This window comes from Brienomyrus brachyistius, chromosome 6, assembly GCF_023856365.1.
Source record: "Brienomyrus brachyistius isolate T26 chromosome 6, BBRACH_0.4, whole genome shotgun sequence".
Classification (NCBI taxonomy): Eukaryota; Metazoa; Chordata; class Actinopteri; order Osteoglossiformes; family Mormyridae; genus Brienomyrus; species Brienomyrus brachyistius.
Window position 1 is genome coordinate 13,416,168 of NC_064538.1, and position 23,180 is coordinate 13,439,347.

At 45.5% G+C, this 23,180-nt stretch overlaps 1 protein-coding gene across 9 annotated transcripts in view; it reads left to right on the forward strand.

Annotated features, from left to right (window-relative positions):
• The window catches only part of tmcc1a (transmembrane and coiled-coil domain family 1a), a 41,074-nt gene extending 18,367 nt beyond the window's left edge, over positions 1-22,707 (forward strand). For 7 of the 9 annotated variants that reach the window (XM_049018186.1, XM_049018190.1, XM_049018191.1 and 4 more), the window contains 3 exons: positions 17,656-18,572; positions 20,769-20,904; positions 21,994-22,707. In XM_049018186.1, the coding sequence (XP_048874143.1) occupies positions 17,656-18,572; positions 20,769-20,904; positions 21,994-22,308 (1,368 nt within the window). In that variant the 3' untranslated portion in view covers positions 22,309-22,707. Of the gene's footprint in view, positions 1-8,448; positions 10,297-15,000; positions 16,425-17,655; positions 18,573-20,768; positions 20,905-21,993 lie in introns of those variants that run through there. The other 2 variants (XM_049018195.1, XM_049018194.1) reach the window with 2 other exon arrangements.
• Positions 22,708-23,180: the final 473 nt, after the last annotated feature.

The window sequence follows — 23,180 nt, forward strand, 5'->3', positions numbered from 1 at the left end:
GTTCTGCCCAAGGTTCACTCTGCGGTCTGCAGTGCAATAAAAGGAAGATTTTCTGCTCCATAATAAGCTGTGTGGTCTATTTAAAACATGGCATTAATGCAAAAAACACATTACTACACTTACATTTTTTATGTACCATAAATACTTAGTAACTTAAATGTAGCTTTTCAGCAGTGTTATATAAAACACTGGTGGCATTAGTTAATTTTCCGTTAATGGTGTGAAGTTTAAGGGCACTGTTGGGGAGCTCAGGCCCTCATCGCCTTGCTCCGTGAGCTGCCTCAGTTTGCTGCCCCGCTGTTTTGTGCTGTGCTGACATCACTGGCCTGGTCCTCCACATCAGCCCATATTAGCCATCTGGGAAGTTGGCCTTGGTCACCAAAGGTTTGCAGGAACTGAAACTCTAAAGAAAAACCATTCTTTCCATTAGATTAAACAGTCTCACAGTCTAATATATCGTGAGCTAATGAAGATACAGTCCTGGTGCCTCGTCTCGCCTTACGTCTCTCCCTCTCTGTTAATTCCTGCTTGTGCCCTTGCGTTGTCTCGTCCGTGATGGTTGAGCACGATCAGTGAGGTCCTCAGGGCTGTTATCCGGTTTTCCTGTAACTAGCAGCTGGGTCTGAATCGATGAAGATGGAGAGGGTATTAGGGGGCCGAGCTGAGCTCCTCCTGTTTGCAATCAGCTGACCTTGGACCCCCAGATGTATTATTTTTCTCTCCCTGGTTCGTCTCCTCCATTGTCTCATCTTTTTCTTTCATTCTTTCTCTCGCTCTTCCCGTTTCCTGTATTATTTAGTAGAACTGTTGTGGTAACATACTGCTGCACACCCATGTCACTATTTGATGACTTTGTTGTGAATGGAATGGAGCTATATGAAAACGAATTGAATTGAATTGAATTGAATTGAATTGAATTAAGATACCCCACCTTAAGAGTCTCATGCACTCCCCAGCCCCCATCACAGGCATCCCCTCCGCCCCCCCCCAGTCACAGGCATTTTGCACAGTGCCTGTGTTCGCTTTTCTGTGGCCCCCTGCACTATCCTTTCGCAGAACCGGGGTGGAGTTTGTCTATGCTAACTTCTTCCTGCACCCGGCGTGTTTCTCGCCATCGTGCCTCATAGGGTGCCCCCCCATGCTCTCTTCTCCCCCACTCTCTTCTGTCGCTCTCTTCAGAGCGACACGCCGTTTCTCACGGCCGCTGACGACAAACGCGCATGCTGCAACACGCTAACCACTTCTGTTTTTGACAGAGGGTTTGGCTCTGCGGTTTCCTCAGTGGCTGCTCCCTCTGCTTTTTTTTTTATTTCTTTTTTTCTAGCGCAGAGGGTGCCGGTCCTGCCTGGCTCCTCGCGCTGCCTAAAGGATGAGCCTTGTGAACGGCAGCAGCCAGAGACAATAGATTGTTACCACCGATGCCTCCTTTGCCCTGTGTGGCTCGAAGATCCTGCTGTCAGGGCACCCTCATGTGGGATCTGGGATGCTCCCAGGAGCTCCTCAGACAAGAACGCATCCAGAACGCTTGGACTGTATTATGGCAAATATTTCCAAATAACGGAACAGCATTGCTTTTAGTCAACATACTGTGTGCTGTGGTGTAAAGTCTGGACTATATGAGGTACTGCCTAAGCCTGGGTGTGATCAGTCCTCGCCGCTTCGCAGTGGGTGTGATTCATTCAAGCTACAGGGTCAAAGGACGCAAAAGGCTGCCGATGGGGAGCCTGTGAGTCTTGTCTGCAGCCGGACCCTGAATGCGACCCAAGGCGACGGCCTACCTTAGTGAGAACAGCCGGGGGTGGCAGCTGACAGTCAGCCCGACTATGGGGGTCTGTGTTATCACCTTGGGCTGGAAAACGATGCTGCAACACTGCATACTCTCATGCACGGCCTTTCTTCTGTACAGACAGCGACCGAAAGCACGGGTAAGGCTCTGTGGGTGTAGTCACTTTCTGCAGTGACACATACAAGCAGGCCTGTGATGTCACCTTTTTGGTCCAATTGAGACCTTTGCTTTCCTTGCCTTAACATGACCTGCAGCCCCTTGTGACACAAAGAGAAGGCACCTTCGGGGTCGGTGTGCACTAAATAAGATGAATATGCATCTGATGCCATGGGGCTGTGGTTTACATGACCTGACCGCATGGTGCTGGTGCCTCTTCTCATAAGGCCTGGTGTTTGGCAGTGTTGCTGATGTCAACTGCAGTTATCTGCTTTATTGAGCACTATGTACAGTTCAGTATGATACTTACTTTCTGCTGAATTTTACTTTCCCTCAGCTTTGGATTTTCTTTGAAAATGAGGATGACTAGGTTTTTTTTTTAAAAAAAGTTTTGTGTCATGCAGTAGAATCTCGGCTTAGCCTCTTTCCTGGGAAAATACTGCAGGACTGTGTTTGTCCTGCTGAAAACTAGCAACTCTGGGCTGCTGCCTGTGTGGAGAGAGACACTCTTTTATATGGCCGAATCCCAGCCTCCTTCTTTCTTTCTCTCTCTTTCTCTCTCTCTCTCTCTCCATCCATTGCTGGCTGTTCGTTTATCAGGTGCAACCACCCTCTCCTGATTAGACGAGAAATGCTTAGTACCCGTATCTGTGGACACTAGGTGACGTTCAAACACAACTGGGGTCCAGACCCCCTGCCCCCCTCCATGGTGTCGTATCACCACATCGGACAGGATAATCTGGGCCCACCGGCTGTAAATATGCTCAGGATTTATCTTCATGTTTTGCGTGACAAAGCTGGTTCTGACACTTGATGAAAGTGAGAGCATTTCCTGCTAGAGCTTCAACTTGCATACTGTTCAATGTGGAACATTTGGTTTAGGGTTTGTTTTATAGTTTTTTTCTGTGTGCCTGACATACTTGTACTCCCCAGCCTTCAGAGAATGCATATGGTTTCAGCACCAGTTTTCCACCACTGCAGACACTTAGGTATGTGAGACAAAAACTGTTATGAGTGAGGAACTAAAACTCTAGCAGTAGCATATAGTGATGGCCAAACAAAGGGCAGTTTTGACACTTGATCCCATTAAGACAATAGCTCAAAAAGTTTTTGATGGTTCTTTTTCAAACTATACAGAGGAATTGTCTGGGTGTCGGATTTGGAATGATTACACTTTGAGACAGATCGCCCCATAACTGAAGTGACGCCACTTAGTGGCAGTAAAGGAAAATGTGAAATCCGATAACATTTGACCTTGTGAATATAAGTCAAATAGTGTGTGATGAACATTATTAGTGCTTCTCAAATAATATGTGTGTATACATAGGAAAGGAAGGAAATGTATCGTATGGATCTTTTTCAAACCTTTTTCAAGTTTTTCTGTGGGTCTTTGTACAGGTAAGTAATTTTGAAACTGTGGGGCGCAAGATGATTTTCTGAATGTTCTATAATAAAGTTTCTAATGATTGTTGGTTGCTAGCCTCCCCGTTCGGCAAATTGTATCCATAGCAGTCTGGTAGGTGGATAAAAAGTTTTGCTTGGACTCCAGGTCTTGCTCCCAGTTATGTCCTTGTGTTTGTGTGTGTGTGTGTGTGTGTGTGTGTGTGTGTGTGTGTGTGTGTGTGTGTGTGTGTGTGTGTGTGTGTGTGTGTGTGTGTGTGTGTGTGTGTGTGTAATGTGTGTGTATATTATATTATATTGTGTTAGAAATATGTACAGTCTGGCATCATCACATCACTCCCCTGTCTCTGGAATGTTCTCAGTGGATTAGCCCACCTAACACCCCTTCCATTAGGAGCTGTGTAGCCCCCTGCGCCAATGTTAATAATGAATGAGCCATCTGGGAACTCCCCACTCACCCTCCCCCACCCACCCCAGTAGTCACCATACCCCCCTGCCCTTCATTTCTCCCACCTGACTGATGAAGCGAATTTGCCGGCTGCCTCCGTTTTCCTGGGACACACACGGTGAGTTATTATGGAGCAGTTTGTTACTACGGGAACCAGGCCACAAGCCCCCAGCTCCCGTTGAGGTGTAGGGGGAGTCACACTTTTTAAATATGTTTTTGCTCATTGAACTCCCTCCCCCCAGTGGAGCCCCCATTTGAGGCTGAGCCACAGTCTAACACTGCAACCTTTTGAATATACATCCACTGCTGACGCACATTAACATGAATGCATTGAGTGCAGGGTCTGCTGCCTGAAGGTGCAGGGGCAGGGAGCCCCAGCATCGAGGCCATCCGTCGTAGGTGTGGGGGCATGTGCTCTCGTTTGCTTACATGTCTGTGGGATGCTGTAGCCCAGTTTGGTCCGGCTTATTGGCAAAGGTCTAGGCTTCACAAATGCTGATTGTGCAGGGCTTGTCTGGTGTGTTCTGACCCGGTAGGTGAGGGTGGTCTCATCTCAATGGTTCCTTTCTGACCCAAATGGTGGGGATGATCCCAAATTGATGGTACATTTTGACCCGGTTGGTGAGGATGGTCCAGTCTCCATGGTGTGTTCTGACCTGGTAGATGAAGATTGTTCTTACCCAGTAGATGAGGATGGCACCATCTGACTTGGCAGTTTGGGAGTGCATGTGCAGCGTTGTACTGAGATGCCCCCTGCTGGTCATTTTGTATGTGTGCGAGATGCACTTGGAAATGGCTGCATTTGCTGACACTCTGGTCATTTTAATTCTCACTTTGTGTTTTATTTCCTCTTTAATTATTGTACTTATTTGTTATTTACAACAAAATAAAGCAAGGCATTCATAAAAATCGTACTTTTGTTGCCTGTAACTCATGACCTGTAAGGCGACAGTCCATTTAGGTGAAATGCCTTGTGTTCCCTGCAGTACTCCCCAGCGGCCCCGCACAGCCCCCACCCTGCTCAGAAATTTGTTTTTGGAGTTAGTATTTTCCCCTTGAGGCTGGCATCATGCCCTGCCCGAGCCTGCGACCCCTGATCTGATTATCTCTGGCCATTTCTGAATGGAATGCTGCCCGGCATTGGACCGCACTGCTCCCAGGCTCCAGCCTCTCTCCATCTAGGACAAAGGCTCAGGCTCTTTAACACACTTCTCATAGTGTCTGCGTCACTTGAATAAAGTTGCATAAAAGGGTTCAACGGAGCAGCGGTGATGGTACAGAGGAAATATGATGAAATCACAGCCTGTGGATCAGAGACAGCTGCTCCGGGAGGGTCAACTAGGGTGTCTAAATAATGTAGCAACCCCCCACCCCCACCCCTGCACTTCATGGCTGATCTTTCTCAGGATTGTCCGTCTGTCATGGAGTGTCACCAGCAGGCCAGTGGACTGCCGCTGCCTGGCCCTTAACTGCTGATCCTTCTCAGGACTGTCCGACTGTCATGGGGTGTCACCTGCAGGCCACTGGACTGCCGCTGCCTGGCCCGTAACTGCTGATCCTTCTCAGGACTGTCCGACTGTCATGGGGTGTCACCAGCAGGCCAGTGGACCTCCGCTGCCTGGCCCTTAACTGCTGATCCTTCTCAGGACTGTCCTCCTATGCATTGGACCCCTGAGCCTTTCATTGCTACCCCACAGGCTTTGTGTCACTTTGAGACCATTGTGATGTCCTTTGGGTGACCCTTTACTTGTTGGCTTGGTTTTGTGTATGTTTGCCTCTAAATTGACCTGGTCTGGTTAACCACCTTGTTACTGGTGTTGGTCTTGGCTGCCCTTAGCCTGTTGATGCTGAGGGAACCAAGAGTGTCAGTATGTCTCAAACAGAACTTGTCTTGGGACCCCTGCAGACCAGTACAACATGTATGAGAGATTTTGCCATATGAAGCCTCTTCGATTCAGCCATCCAAATGAAGAGCTGGCATAATGAGCTTGAAATGCCAGGCCTGCCATCTAGCCGTCATGCACCGCTCAGAGGCTGCCATTAGGGGGCAGCTGACTTGTCAAACACAGAGGCTGATCACCTTAAACCCCCCATGCAGGCTTCGTGTTCGGTTATTTATTCCGGCGCTGATGCAAGCTGAACGGCCCAGCTGAGCCATAATACAACAGCTGCAGGACTCACCATAGAAAAGGCCAGATGTCTGCATGGACAGACATCCCTGTGGTCTCCAGTGGCCATGACATAGTTTTTTCTCGTGTGAATTGGCTATTGGTTTTATGGGCTAGAGGGAGTACTGTGCTGCCCATAATGAAGTAATGTGATCATAGTGTTACTGCATTCCTTCAAAATGTGGGTCATTCAGATGTCCACAAGAGGGCAGTGTAACCCAGGGTAGCTGTCATGTTGGGAAGGTCATGCGTAGCAGAAACGATTTTGTTAATATTATATGTCCAAGCAGTGCAGTGTCAGAATGAAAGGTTAATCCAAAGGGCAAAACCATGAAATGAAACTAATCACCACAAGTCTTCCAGTTATTTTGAGAACCAAGGGGTGTTTTAAGCACCTTTATCATAAAGCTGATGCATGTAGGTACTTTACCCCTACTTGCAATGACCCCGTCACTAAATAAAGTAAATGGAAACAGTCTGTTTAATTCCCACAGAACTGATACTCACACCCTCCTTTAGATCACACTTAAGTTACAAGTGGTTTCAAGTTGTTTCTGCTTATAAAAAATATGTGAGTAAATATAGGTGGAGAGAGAACCATAGCTGGGGGAAGCACATGATCTCGGGCTCAGCTGAGCGCTCGCAGTAACTATTTGCAAACAGGTAATGGGCACATCCACCAGACTTAAAACCATGATACAGCTTTTTACAGCAGGAAACATTTATGCTTTTTTAACAGATGCTTTTGGCCAAAGTGACGTAGAAGTGCAGCAAATAGATCGTTGCAAACATTTTTTGCTGTTGAGGAGGCAACTAGACGTAAGTGCAGCTAGGCCGACCTTCCAGTGAAAGCCCAGGTACTGGTGTAAGCAGATCTGAGCAGAATCGGACCAGAAAGTGCAGAAGAACAATCGGGGAACCAGACCGAAGATAATAAACTGCCGTCAGACAGGGAGCGAGTCTTCGAGCAGCGTGTGTGTGATCGTCACGCCGCACCGCTGCCATCGCAACCCGCCATCGCTGAGGGACGTGTCACATTCACCCAGTGCAGAAACACCGCATTTGGTTTCTGCCCTCAGTACTGACGTTAATGGGCACTTTGATTAACTCCTTGCTCATCTTGGAGCAGGACCCCAGAGGAAAACACACCCAGGTTTGGGACACCCCCCTTACGAACCTCCACAAAAGTGTTTTCACAGTAGATACACATCTTGGATGGGATGACGTACCATAACACTCAGCTCGTTATCCTCACCACCAGACCTGCTTAATCGAAACTTAATCTTTCTGTCAGCCACATGATCATAGTCTCTGCGCTGTGGATATTTATAGCTTTTGCTTGGGTCAAGTGTGTCGGTCATTGACGCAGCAATATTTCCGTTATCTGGATTCTCACCCGTCACGTTTACAAGGCGCTGTGGGTGCAGCGGCCTGTCGGGGTTCCCGGTCTGGGCCTGGGGCATCCTTTGGGTGTCAGTGTGGTGTGACCTGGGAAAATGCGCACTGCTGTGCTGTTGCACTGTGTTCTGGGCTCAGGCACTGGCCACTGCCAGCAGGGGCGGGAGGGGGAAATGACTGTGGCCAACAGAGTGGAAGAGGAGGGGTATCAAGCGTGGGCTAGAATGCAGGGTGCCGGTCACTTCCTGCTGCTGAATAGACTGCCAGGGTTTTCATTTTTCTTCCCTTCCCATCTTACTGGCTGTATTGTCGTCTGTCGCCGCACTGTGGGAACCCAGCATGCTAGTTGTATGTTACATAAGCATCGGAGGAATGACTAGGCCAAGACTGCAAGTGGGACCTCCTGAACTGGGCCATTGTATACAGCGTCTGTGCAGTGGTGTCTGCTGATCTCCAATACTGTACGCTTCCCTGTATCTGCAGTGAAATCCATTGTTTTTTGCACTAGTTTGGATGGAGTAGGTTTGCTTCTGATTTAGGCTGAGTTGGGTGGTGCTGTAATTTAGGAAATATTCAGATTTCAGATTTTGATATGTACGTCTCCTCTGAAGGCTGGCCAAAGTGTGCCACCCCTGAGTTCGCCCCAATCTTCCCAGTACAGCCTGACCCTAGGATATCACCAATTCTCAAGGCTGCGCATGAGAGCTGCTGTACTTGCACACAGGAATATTCCACATGCTGACTCAATCTTCTGATGAAAACTTCCATTGTCTCCTCTGGGAGTCTGTCTGGCCCACAGTTCTCTGTGGGGCAGATGTTTATGGTTAGTACACTTTAGTAGGTCTTCCCCTGGTGGTGACTTTAATCTACTGTTGTGCTGAACTGTGTGATTTACGCATGGAAAGTGAATATTTCTAAATAAGTCAGTGGTTTTTTTTTGTTTGTTTTGTTCTTTAATCATCGCTAAAAATTCATCAGTCATTTTTAAAATGTTATCAAACATATTTCTTTTAAAATATATATCCATGGCTAATTGGGCAATAATACATTTGCGTTTAAGGTACAGGGTCTGAATGCATGACTTCATGGTCCTTGTCCTTTGCTGCTCTGTGCATGTATGACAGGACCCCACTTCCGGTCCTGGAAGGCCAGTCAGCCAGACAGTTTGCTTGCTCAAACACACCTTATTCAGCTCAAGAAGTAATTGCCAGGTTTAGTAGGTAACTTTGAGCAGGGTAATCTGCAAACAGCTGGCAGAGAGCCGCCCCGCACTCAGAGGACGACTGTGCAGGAACTTCTGGGAAGGGCTGCTTATTTTCTTGATAATCCTTTGTGTGGCGGAGCACGTGGTTCCTCATTGCTTTCTCAAGAAATGTGCTTGAAAGGCCCCCTTCCATTGTCTTCCCTCCCTCACAGCTGACTTTGGAATACCATCTGATTAGAGCGCCATGATGTCCTGATGCCAGGACGGAGTCTGTGGAGTGGATCACATAGCTGGTTAATCATCTCTCACTAAGACATTACCTTCCATGGGGTCTAAATGATAAAACAGGAAAAGGTGAAGAGGGTGTTTTGTTCTATCAGTGTGAAGTATTGCATCTCTTAACTGGCTAACGACACTCATGTATATTGTTTTGCAAGCATTTTGTCCATTTGACAGACTCAAGTACTGCAGGCAGTCAGTATTGAACCGCCACTGTGGTGTGTAATATTTTACAGCGCTTTAGTGCAGTGTTTGCCAACCCGGTCCTTAGGACGGTCTCTCCTGGGAGAGAGGAAAAACGCGGACTGTCTGGGGGTCCCTGAGGACCGGTTTGGGAAACTCTGCTTTAGTGGGTTAACGCCTTTCATCTTGGGGTGTTTCAGTGTATTCATGAATGAACCTTTTAATGTCGACCCCCGAGTCCTTAAGATTGTACAATTGTTGTAAGTCTTACGTAAGTTACCTTTCCTCTAAGCTTGTTTTTTGAGTCCTGCTGCCATTGCACTCTTTCCCTCATTAATCCCATTCATTAACCCCCCGCCCATCAATGGCCATGCAGCCCTTTTGGCAGCAGGAGCCACTTGTTACCCCCACTGTACTTCCTGCTTCGTCTCTCCACCTAATTTGTTGTCAACAGCACGTATGCACAAATACGCACACACACACCACACACGCGCACTCAAGCATATCTGCTTTCGTGTCTCTTTTACATGACATCCCACGCACAGGGTTCTGATCTGAGAGGAAGTGGGCCTTCCATTCAGACAGCGATTTATACATCATGTCCCGGTGGAGTGAAAATTTCAGGAGTTTGGGATCCAAGAGAAAGTCAAAGGAGCCCATGATGGAAGCGGCATAGGAAATCAGACCAACAAGACTCTCCCACTGGCCGTAATGGCCGATTTCACTTGGCTTGCCTCCATCACACCAACGGAACATCCTCTGTGATTTCTAGAAAGATCATCCTTCTCCTGTAGTCTACCCCCCCTCCCCCTCTTTTCAAATCATTTCTTGAACTGTAGCATCAGTTCTGGGGGTGTGCTGGCCCAGAAACTGCTTTGAGGGAAAACAAATTGTGCTCCCTCCCCCTTCCTTGCCCAGTCTTTTTTTTTCTCTGCCTCCCCATGCCCTCCTCTTCCCTCACTCTCTCCTCCTCCTCCCCTTCTCTTTCTCTGAAGACTGGCGTGCAAACTTTCGCGACTCTCCTCTCCGCCCGTGGGGAGCCTGCCGCCGTGCTGCATGTCCTCGCCTTCAATAGGCCGTTTTGAGCTCAGCGTTCTTGCCAGGAGCGCTGGATTTGTGACGCGCTTGGGCAGCGATGCAGGGACGTGCCAAGCACCATGCTGCTCCTGGCCTCGAGAATCCCCTCATACGTTTGTACCTCGACACTGACCGCTGTGGTTCTTCCTGAAGTCTCCATGGATGGGAGATGCCCATGGAAGTCATTCTGAGCCTGGTAACTGCTGATTGTTCTTCTCAGTCTCATTGGCTGAAATACTCGAGCTGTCTGTGATTCTCCCGCCGTAGCTTGTTAGTAGACCTAGTATGATGACTAGGTGAGTATGGGTTTGTGTAATGAGTAGTGCTGCTTGAGAATGGAGTCATTTAACATGACTGGCTAGATAATAGGTCTGGTTTTGACAGCCTTACTTTTTGGGTTTTTCATTGATGTACCTGTTTTCCAGACACTTAGAAAAATGGATTGAGATGGATTAGCCCTGAGACCTGCAGTGTCTCCCATTTATGCTGTGTTTGCATTTGATACAGTCGTTATCTTTGTTTCCTCTTTCTGTCATCTGTCAGACTTTGGCCGCCCAGGGGCAATTTTGTAGAATTCATCTGTTTTGTCCCCTCGCACAAATGAGAAGCCCTAAGAAATGATGAAATCCACAGTACTGAGTCAGCTAAGAAACGGGAGGCAGGAACCAGCATTAACCGTGGCTGCAGATGTAAAAGCTTTTAGTGTAGAATTAAAGTGTCTGGATGCAGTATGTCCTCAATCTCATTTTCAGTTTTGAGATTCTGCAGTGTAATTATATTTTCTATACAGGGATGATGATCTGTTTTTGTGTATGAGCAGATTGAATGCTGTATGGCCGGCAGTCATGCACTGTTACGTAATTGTCCATAAATCCTGAATGGGGTTATTGTACTGGCGACCCCCCCCCCCCCCCCAAAAAAAAAAAAAAAAACAACAACCGGATTTCTACTAAATGGCCCTTTTTATTTGTAAATATTACAGCGTCTTAATTTGGCTGTGGCTGGAATGTTTGTCCACACTGGCTCTGAACACTAAGTAGGAACTGAAGTTGATGAGGCGGCTGGTTTGTCTCTATGGTGAGAGTAGAGGCCTGTTAGCCCATGATGTTCCTCTGCATTTTACCAGTTTAATCCCATGTTTACAGCCTGTTAAGTACACAGGAGACGAGGATCACATATGATTCATAGACTGAAGGCCAAGCGTGAGTCTGACTCTTCGAGGAGTTTGTTACTCAAGCATGTTAATGGACCGAGGCCCTAAATGCAACCTTTTAAGTGATGGGCTTATTTGCTCTTAAACATTCAGTAGTCTTCAATGCAAAGTCATTTTTAAAAATGTGACCATGAATGCAATGGCTATTGTACAAGAGAATGCTTTTAGGTTAGCTATCCATATAAAAAAATTAGCTGATCTATGATGTAATTAAATGTGATGTTTAATTAATTTAATGTTACTTTTTTTTCCTGATCAGCATAATACAGAATACTATATCGGACTTGAATGTAATTGTGAATTTGCAATTTGTTAAAAAATAACACCGGATTTAATGTTTAACATTGTTAAACATTCTCCGGAAAGCAGCCCAATTTCCTGAAAGTGAAGCGGGGTAATTAAACAAGAATTCAGCTTTAGATTATTTAGTAACGAGGTGTCTCAAGATTAGTCTTAATTAAAATAGCCGAAAACCATTAAATCCTGCAGCCAGTATATAAATTCTCCCACAAAGGCCATTTGACTGTGTGGCATTCGGTGCAGTTTTGCTGTTCAGCATCTATTGTTCTTGCCTCACTTCAGAAAAAATTAAGGCCAGATCCCATTAAGGCAAACCACAGCAAAGGGCCTGTTCGCTGTATCCATCCCATAATTTCACAGTGCACCTGGTCTGCTTCCCATTGGTCTGCTGGGGTTTCTATAAATCAGTGAATACGTGCAAAGAGACAGGTTTCTTGTATAAGGAAGTGCCGGCTAATGGAGACAGGGAGATGAATATTGGGGCAGAATGAGTCTTTGGCCTAAGGGGTACTGGTCTGCCACCAACCTTACGCATGCAGCTGATACTCTCCCAGCACTGAAGTGGGTGAGCTGCTCAGACATTTTTTTTTTAAGCTGATTCTTTTGTTTGTCCTCATAGCAGGTAGCCATGGTCTAATACGATTAAGGCTTCTTTCCCTCCCAAATTTATGCTCTTGTTTTGTTACCTCTCTCCTGTGCTCTCTCTCGCATATTAGCCAGATTATCTGGCCTGAAATCTGTTCAGATTTGCACAAGCAGCATTCAAAGAGCAACAGAAGAGGCAAAGAGCTGGAGAGGCCTGTCGTTATGAATCTGTCCTCTTGTTGAGTAAATAGACTGCCGAAGGCCATCATCTGTCAAACGTGCTAATGTGGCCTCTGTTTGGTGTAAATATCACCTGATGTGGCCTGACCGATGCTCCTCCTCCTTCCCTCAAGGTCAGCTTCAGCCATTCTTTTCAGTTTTTTTTTTTTTTTTTAAACCATGTAGCCAGCATATTAACGCGCACTGACACTCCTGGGCAGTTCTGAGGGGTGCAGACATTCCAGCTGGTGCCTGGCGTTGCTGGTGTGATGGGTTGGGCTTTTGTTCCGTGGCTGGGCCGGAACATCACATCGTCCCTCGGTGACAATGGGCTAAACCTTGGGCGGGGCCGCGAGCCGCCGTCTCAGGATTCCTCACTGGTTGATTCACTGGCCCGCACTCGGCCCGCACATGCACAGCTCTGAGAGATGGGTGTAAGCTTACTTCCCCTGTTGTTGCTTTTGGGAAGTGGGCTGCAGTGTCGCAGGTGAACTGCCATCTGCGCACAGCCTCCCTAGGCTTAAGGTGAGTCTCCCACCGGGAAAATGAGCCAGACCCTTGCTGCACTTCCAGCCCAATTGGGTGGCCACGGCTCTTCTTACTGCGGCCTCGTCACAAGGCAGGACTCCTGCACAGGGGTTTGCGGTACAAGTGGGGTATCTGCCTGCATGTTCTATGGGCAGGACCTTCTGACCTTCTAGTCTATTTGCCCATGTAGTTCACATTTCCTGGCACAGTGAGCAATAATATGTCAAGTTGTATTAAAGAGACGTGTTTTCCGCGTATATAGTAAGGATACTTGGGGGGAAACGCAGGTGGCCAGCAGACCGTTTAGCTCGGCTGTTTTCAGCCTACGTCCTATTTGGAAAGATCTGCCTCGACCCGCCAAATAAAATGGAAGGTGATGTCACTCCACTCATTTCCGATACTTACCCCTCATTACACACCCGCTGTCAGGATCACAACAGAATTGACTTTTACACGACTGTGTTACCGCAATTGACCAGATTTTCTTTCCATAGCTGCCAGGAGCCAGAGGGAGCGGCTTTCCTCTTATTGGCTGATGACACTGTCACTAAGATGTAATGCTAATTCTGGTGAACAGAGGGAGCTCTCAGGGCACAGTCCAAACTATTGCAGTTTCGTGCCAGTTCTCACCCTTGTAATTATGCCTGTTAACTGCTGTTTACGGTGACGTTACGTTTGCGTTTTTAAGATTGTAAACATTATCAGCAGTATCAGGTTGCAGTTTTGTCAAAAAGTGTTTCAGAAAAGGGTTTATTGCCTTGAAATATAACCCTGGGGGAATTTCAGATTTCTTGTCTGACTGGTTGTCTGTGATGGGATCTTTACTGATGTGTGGTTCAGAGTAAATATGTCTTTATATGAGATCAAACTTGCCGCTATATGAGTACCTCTTAGGCACAGATTTAGCTTTAGTGCTGCAGTTAATTTATTTACAAAGCCTATACAAAGTGACAAACATAATTTTGTCTGTTTGTTTGTTTGTTTAGAGAAAGCAGTGTTAGCCAGTCCTTGAAGTGATTGGGGGTTAAGGGCCTTGCTCACGAGCCCAGCGGTGAAATTAGTCTGCTGACCCTGGGATTTGAACCAGCAACCTTCTGATCACAGACAGCATCATAACCCATTGCCCCCATTAGATAATTGTAAAGTATTAAATAGTTATATGTAATTATTTTCATTTGGTTAGCGGATGTGTTAATCCAGAAATGTATGGTTTCACAGTATCTTCTTTTACATATGCTAACAATCATTAACTCCAGATTGACACTGACTCAGCCCAGACTGTCAGGTACTCAGGAGTACTCTTGTCTGATCAGGACAGTTTCGATGGCCTAGAAAGCCCAGGTATCATCTAGTGGCAGAGCACTGCTACCTTTCACACTGGCTTTATTACAACAGTGACATTGTGGCCCAGCAATACTGGTCCTGATGTTCTGCTACCACTTGTGAGTTACATCATTGTGGAGAACTTGCACTTTTCTGGTCTTTCCGGTTTCCAGTTGGAACACTCAAATTCAACCTGAGTAACTCACAGGTTGGAGGTTTTCTGTATGTCATGAAATTAGTTTCATTTGTTTGCTTTTGCTGTGTTTACAGACTTTTGAAAGTGAAGCAGGTTTTCAGTTTTTTTGACCCTGTAACGATGGCTTCTTTTAATAAATCTGCAAGACAGAGTTTCCCAGGTTGACCTCCGCGGCCCAGTTTGTGGAAGGTCCAGACCCATTCTTTTTATCAATCTCTGTAACCAGGAGTTTCCAGTTTGACCGCCCCGGCCTGGTATGCAGAATGATCAGGCCTTTTTTTTATCGATCTGTAAGAGGGAGTTCCCAGCTGGACCCTCCTTTGCCAGTAACCACCCTTTGCCAGTAACCACCCTTTGCCAGTACGTCGAAGGCTAACCTCTTTTTATCAGTCCAAGTTAAGAGGAAAATCCCAGTCTTGTGCTTCACTGGGAAGTGCTTTTATTCACAGCAATCAGCTGACATACCAGCCCCCCGCCCGCCCTTCCCCACCCTTGTTGGTTACCCTAAATGGGAGCGGCTCGCTTTGAGTTAAGTTACAGGGTATTTAATATCAGTCATTTATTCCTTCTGGCATTCAGTAACACTCTGGTGTCGTGCTAATTATGGAATGTCAGCTCACGGGGGGGCACATTGCAGTTAGGAATGGACTTGAGACACAGGAGGGATGCATTGTCAGAATTAACAAGGTGCACGACACGTTTTTGTGCAAGTGTGTGGTTGGGAGTCCAGAATGTAAGAGGGCAACTGGGCTAATGAAAATACATCAGACAGGTATTGACTGTCATGACATTGTTCATGTTCTTTAGCACTCTGGTAGCATTTAGCTTATTGCCATATATTTCCAAAAACCAAGTGAGGTATTGCCACAGGTTGAGTTTGGACCGTCTGTATTAAATCTTGTTTTGCAGATTAAATCTTGATGTGCCTGAGATACGTTATTTAAGTCTAAATTGTTTGGTATTATCCTAACAGTCAGTTGGCTGTGTGTTTGGATCTGACTTTAGAATCTATTCGTTTGACAGCTTCAGGATCAGCTCCAGTTATTTCCATAATCAGATGTCTGCAGTTGCAGGTAATGATGCAGGTTTAACATAGTTTGTGGTTCTGTTAGTCCCTGTCATACTATATATTTATCACCAGACTAAACCAATTACAATTACAGCCTCTTGGCACCCCCAAAACTTTCACTTCCCATGGGACCACACCTCTCACCTTTCACACCTCCAATCTCACTCCACCCATTTCATCATACAAAACGCAAACAGGTTCAATACTTTCATCTTTTTTGTACCCGTGTATTACCAAGTAGCAGGGGATACGACATTGAATAGGAAATATATATTTGATGAGTAATATACTTATGAGCTTGTAAGTGGTTTAACAAAATATTTGAACTAGATGAGGTCGAACTGTGTTGTTAATGTTCAGAAGCGCATTACAGTGATTCGAAACTATCTCAAAATCCTTTTGTGTTCGTGGTTTCACTTTAATTCTGTTGCGCTTACACAAAGTGTGTGTAGTGTTTTATATTATTAAGATTATTCTGGGGAACAAACGGTCCATACATAATAGGAATCTTATTTCAGTCGGCACTGAAAAAAGGAAAAAATAAAATAGCAACATTACTGCTTGTTCTGTATATATAGAGTTTGATAACAAGCCGAACGTGCTTTGGAGTACTACAACCGCCCACTGATGACGTAGACATGGCCCGCCCACAAGAGGAGGGGCCCGGTGTCCGCGAGAGACTCAGGTGCGGCACAACTTTCGGGAAAACTTCGGATGAGTAGCGAAAGCCGAAGGAGAGAGACCGGCTGTAGGGGCACGGATTTTATGGCATTTTATATGTCATTTTCATGTGACTGGGACTGCTGGCCTGAATCCTATATGGCATTTGAATGTTCATGTTTTTAAAATATATGGAAAATGCATTGGGAACAGTTTCTCCGTTTAAGAAAGGTAAGACCAAAGCGCTTCTCGTGAGTTCAAACTTTATTTTCAACGTCGTGATTAAAATAGATGTTATGCTCCTTAATATATAAATTCCGGTGGCGATCATCATTCCATTTTATTTCTGTTCTCCATCTTGTTTTGTATCGTATAAAAGGTGTCGGCAATTACAGCGGATTAAATTTTTATTTCAGGTTCTTGTCTTCATTCATTACGTTATGCACTAAAGCCTATACTGACTACAGTGCTTGTCCTGGAGAACTTTTTCTTCTGTTTTTTATTTTTAGATATCTAACCTTTATTATTACTATTATTATTATTATTATTATTAGAAATAGCAGTAATTTGATTCAGTAATTTTTGTAAATTATGTACAGTGTAGAACTGTTGGTACAGCAGATGTGTGCAGCACGGAAAATATGCGTGAAGTTCTTGATTTGTAATTATTGATCAAGTTTATCTCATAGATAATGTTGAGTCCGGAGTTCTCGGTAATTACCATGGTTCAGCTTGTAACAGGCTTTTGCAAATAAGTTCTATTTAAGTATAGATTTTTAAAGAATGCTAATGAATAAAAAGCCAGCATTGGGTCTAGCAAAAGATGGCAAGTGAACACAGCTCTTTCAAGATGGGGTACTGCAGTAGTTATTGATTAAGCAGAATATTATCCTGACAAGAATATCATGCGAAACGGTGTTACTGTGGTATTCGTGGTGTTTGTGGTATTTGTCATAGCTGGATGTAGCCCCTGAGTGTTTTCACATTTATTTGGGGGGACAGAAATATTTTAGGGGGGCTAAAGCTTCTCTGGCGCCACAAATGAAATCAAATCACTTTATCAGCAGTATAGGGAGCGTGCAGGTGATTGAAAAACGTGTCTGCAAAGGTTCCAACAGCAGTGAGGAAATAATACAAATAATGGAAATATGAAGTATACAAAACAATGATAAAAATAAGAAATAAATATGCTGCACATTGTAAATATCGTAAGGATGTGCATGCCTGTTGATGGCAGTGAAAGGGTTCATTGACCTACATTCAGCAGTCTGATACTGGAAGAAACTGTCCCAGAGCCTCTACCCACAATATCTGTTTGTTGACATTTAATGTTATTTTTGAAGTCTAAAAGTATCAAATAGTGTAAGATAGTTCCTTAAATAACTTCAGCACTAAACTGTTTTGGCTTTTACAGAACTTGTTCTTCCCCATTATAGATTATATTTGTTTCTCTCTGTCTCAGATTGAGCGGTTAGAGGTCAGTGGCCTGGTGCAGACACCCAACGCAGTGGCTTGTGGTACTGATGGCTCCTACTCCGTGGAGGACAGCAGCCCCGATCCCCAGCGCACGAAGCAGGCCATCACCCAGCTGCAGCAGAAGATCCTCAAGCTGACGGAGCAGATCAAGGTTGAGCAGACGGCGAGGGATGACAACGTGGCGGAGTACCTGGAGCTTTCCCACAATGCCGACAAGCAGCAGCTCACTCGCATCAAGCAGGTGTTTGAGAAGAGGAACCAGAGGTCTGCGCAGAGCATTCAGCAACTGCAGCGGAAGCTGGAGCACTACCACCGTAAGCTCCGGGAGGTGGAACTCAACGGCATCCCTCGACAACCTAAAGACGTCTTCCGAGACATGCACCAGGGACTGAAGGACGTAGGGGCCAAGGTCACAGGCTTCAGCGAGGGTGTGGTAGACAGCGTGAAAGGTGGCCTTTCCAGCTTCTCACAGGCCACGCACTCTGCAGCGGGCGCAGTGGTGTCCAAGCCCAGGGAGATTGCCTCTCTGATCCGTCATAGGTTCGGCAGCGCAGACAACATAGCAGGGCTGAAGGACTCACTAGACGAGCCGCAGGGCGAGGAAAATGCCAGGGCCTTGTGCATCAGCAGTGGTCTGCATTTTGGCAGTGAGGACGACTGCTCCAGTGCCACCTCAGGCTCTGCAGGAGCTAACAGCACAACCGGAGCCCCAGCTGGGCCCCCCAGCTTGAAAACCAACACGCTGGACAACATGCAAAACTCAGACCTCGACACACTGTTCCATGAGGTCCGAGAGATCCACCAGAGCCAGGGCCGCTTGGAGGAATCATTTGAGGAACTCAAATCTCACTACCATAGTGACTATTCCTTCATAATGCAGGCCCTTCAAGAGGAACGTTTCAGGTACCTGATGTTGTCATCTCTCGTTATTGCAATTTTTTTTTCCGACAGCTTCGAATGTCACTAATAGAGGCAGAGTTTGGTAGGAGCAATCTTGGAAGGTCCTGTGGTTTTTTTTCTTTGTCTGCAGGAACAAGCTAAAGTTAAGGGGCAGAAACAGGAACTTCCTGTTCGCCAGGGGCTTTAACAGTAGAGCTATGTGGAAGATGCTGTAATGTGTGAAGGAGGACCATTCTGGGTCTGTAGCTTTCCTAAACAGCATTTTTTTTGGCCGACGTCAAGGATGTAGAGTTTCGTTCTTGGATGAACCTTGTGCTGTGTTGTATACACACTTACAGTAATTGTTATGTTTATATGCCAGATCTATATCAGAAGTTGTAGGGCAACTAGGTACAGATCAATGAAAGATGTCATTGGCTTTGGAGGTCAGACTGCCCAAAGTCCTGCTAGGTACATATGACTGTTTTTTTATAGATGGAAATAATACATTATCCATGACAGTATCAAAGATATGCATCTCGATACAGGTGATGCCATGTCATTCCTTTATGTTGGCATGTGCTTGTATGTAATGACAACCCCCATGTCAGTAGAACCATTAAGGTGATAGATTAAAAGAGAGGCTTTTTTCCCCATTTAAATCCAATCAGTCTACTACTGTAGCCTGGACACACACTACTAGTGATAACCTGTTTAGCAATGTCAGCATTCTAAAGTAATTGCTCAACTTATTATCTCAAAGAATTTCATCTGAGGTTGTGAGGGTCATGTTTGTGACCAAAGTTATCATTGCTCAGACAGTGGATTCCCAGTAAACTGTGGTCACTGAAATATCTACTGTTCAGCAAAAAGACTTGATGCATTGTAGCATTATGGCACCTGATCTGTTTGGAATCTAGATTTCTACTCCCATACAATGTGTCAGCAGCACTCCTGTGAAATTGTCCCATAGTTTCAGAGATTACCTCTGTTTATAAAGCTATTTGTGGGATCATCTTTGCTGAAACCATGCAAAGGTCAGTCTGGTACTGAGATTCCCAGCCTGATGTTGAAGGAAAGTGAAGCAGTCAGCATTGACACAGTCCCTCATCGGCTGTATTCTCTCGCTCCTGCTACATGCCATCTGTGTGGTTGAAGAGATGAGTAAGGTGCCACTCACTTCCTCCGTTTCAGCTGAGATGAGCTGGCACATGAGTTCACAGGCATGTCCGGACACTGCGGTCATCCTGTTTGTCATGCACTAATACTGATACTTAACTGCCATTAATTTAAACACATATCTGTTGTCCTCAGGAAATGATCTTACAATCTGATATCAGTTACTTTTTTCTTTTTGAGTTGTCTGACAGATTTGTTAGGTTGTTTATAAAACAGTCATAACTCGGTAATCAGGTATAAGTGGAAACACATTACATGGGCTGAGTAAGTTTTAAATAATAATAATCTCTTTTCATCTTATAAATTCACAATATGTATAAAAAAAATAAACATTTAGGCTTTTTTTTTTCACGCAAATCCCAATGTGGGATGGCTGAGGGAATTTCTCTAAACTTTATGGTATGATATGACATCATCACTCCAGAAGGCCTTTGTGAGTTCACCTATGTCTGCTGGACAAACAGGTATTGCAAGTAAGATTGGAATGAAATGGCCATTTAGGGTAGTCTTTTTTCTGATTGGCCAGGGAACACTGTGTGAAGTGGAGTGATGATCTCATTGGTTGATGATAGGTTGATGTTTGTCTGCTCTTGTATTGATTGAACTGCTGATCGCTGAGCAGATATGACTTGCCTTACAAAGCACGATCTATTTAAGCGCCTAATACCCACAGAAGTTCTGATATATGCATGTCTTCTTTTGTTTTGTTAAATACTGAGAGGCTTTTTTTCCATAATGCCTTTAAAGACTAAGAGGTCCTGCTTTTGAACTTTTGTTTTTAAAGCATAGTACAGTTACCGGCACAACAAAACAACTTTTGGTATTTAACCAATATAGTTAAACTCTTTATAGGAATTTTTCTGATCCCCCATAGATCTCAATACACACATTGTTTTCCCGACATCTAGAATTTACTATCTGTCTTAGAATATAGATGCTGGACTTGCCAGTAATGATAGAACCTATAATTGCAGATGGGACGCGGGGTGTGTTTGGGGTCCCACCCGCTGTAGGGGCACTTACTCTCTGCGTCCCCGGCAGGTGCGAGCGGCTGGAGGAGCAGCTCAACGACCTGACAGAGCTCCACCAGAATGAGATCCTGAACCTGAAGCAGGAACTGGCCAGCATGGAGGAGAAGATGGCCTATCAGTCTTACGAACGAGCTCGCGATATCCAGGTCGGCAGCTGGCCCACTGTAATGTCGTCTTGCATAGCTGCAGAACCAGTTCCTCACTTTTCCAAGAAGCCTGAGAACAAAAATAGGCCAAATAGTTGCAAACTCATAACTATCTTTGTGTCAGATGTTTTGAAGTCCTATGCAAGTACTATCCTGACATAATTATCCAGTAACAGTGACAAAGTTGACTAGTTGATAACCTCCTCACCTCTAGCCTCCGACACATGCTTACAAATTGCTAGATATTGCTATCGAGCGATCTGAGTCTGCTCATCTCACCTGTGCCGTTCCTGTTGACATGAAGGTTCTCCTGGTTACTTAGCTGGCCGCTCACGTGCTGAAGTCTATGTGACCATCTTCTGTTTGCCTCTTCAGCTGTAATGGTTCTTTATTGTAACAGTATCAATGTTTTCAGTAAATACACTTATGACCCCTATTAAACAAAAGCCAGATCACGTTCCCCATGAAACGTGCCCTTTGTGTCCCCATCCTTGACTGTCTCTTTTGGGGATTATCTGTACCGCAAGCCACATGCATTTGACTTTAATGTATTCCCTTGGGTGGTGGCGCTCGTTGGCTTCGGTGATCGTCCCCATTGTAAAACCGGCTGTTGTGCCACAGAAATCTGTGGTGTAGAATTACAGCTGAGGAGGAGAAATGTGGGTTAATATTTGTGGAATTTATTAGAGAAAACACAGATTGAAAGCAGTGTCTGGGTGTGAGGAACCCTTTCCCCTACTGTGTGTGTGTGTGCGTGTGTGTGTGTCTGGGTGTAAGGAACCCTTTCCCTTGGTCAGCATAGGTCAAGGCCTCATTTTCTGTACAGGTGGTTATTTTGAGCTTGTGTGCTGCCCTTGCTTGGCTCTCTGTCCACATTGTCTGTTTATATCAGGATATGGGCCACTTCCATCTTACCTGTACCAAATGATAGCCAGGCTTCCCAGTGGAGTAACACTGGGGGTTAGCAGTAATGTTAACTGGTTGTGTTTCAGAAAAGCATGGCTAGTATTGGCAGACCAGGCCCTGGTTGGAGTCGACTGTTAAGTGCGAGTCCGACGAATCTAACGCGCTTCCATGTGTGTCCTGCAGGAGGCGCTGGAGGCCTGCCAGACGCGCATCTCCAAGATGGAGCTCCAGCAACAGCAGCAGCAGGTGGTGCAGCTGGAAGGCCTGGAGAACGCCACGGCTCGCACCCTCCTGGGGAAACTCATCAATGTGCTGCTGGCCGTCATGGCTGTGCTCTTGGTGTTCGTTTCCACGGTTGCCAACTGCGTGGTGCCCCTCATGAAGACGCGCAACCGGACTTTCAGCACTTTTTTCCTGGCGGTCGTGCTGGTGTTCCTCTGGAAGAACTGGGAGGCCATTTCAGGATACATGGACCGCTTCCTGCAGGCCCCCAGATGACCGGCTAGGAAGACTGGTGGGAGGAGCCAAACACCCGATCAAACAATCTCTCTGATGCTGAGAACAAGCAGCATGGAAACCACAGAGCACAATAACACTGTGGCAAGAACTGGGAGAGGAGATGAAGAAAGGGGATGTTTATATTTAGATTGTGTTTTCACAGAAAGGAGTGGATTTGTTTACAGTTTTTTTTTTTTTTGGGGGGGGGGGTGAGGTCGCAAAATTAATATTATTATGTAATATTATTTTATTTCCAGAAATTAATAACATTATGTTTTTGTTGTTGTTATAAATATTATAATGATTATTATTATTATTACTACTACAACTACTACTGCATTTGATTTGGTTGACATGTAGCATCGCGCGCTCATTCCCACCCATTTCTGCCTGCCCCCCCCCATCCTTCTCAGCCTTACTCCCCCTCCTTTGATCTCATGCACTTCTTCTTCGGCTGGGAAGCGCGTCCTGCAAAAAAACAAGCACATTCCTCAGTGACCCAAACAAGGATTTGTTTTAATTTATTTATACCTTCCACTTCCTATTTCCCAGTTTCCTGTAAATGGAGTGGATCTTCACCACTGGGTGTGGCTCTGATTGTCTGCGACCGATGGATGGAATTCTAGATGAAGAAAAATTTGGAGAGGAATACCTGAAGGGTTTTGGGGATAAGACCTCTCACCTGGTTTGGAGAAGAATGAATGTCCTCTGAAGACTTCTCTGTTTTCCCACAAGCAAAAAAAATAGAGACAAAAACACGAACATACTTGAAGAGCAGGATGCTCAAAGACTCAGTGCTTCCAGACTGTTTTAGTATCCATAAAATAGTCGTTTTTATTTTGTTTTTATTTTTTAAGAGGGGAGAGAATATT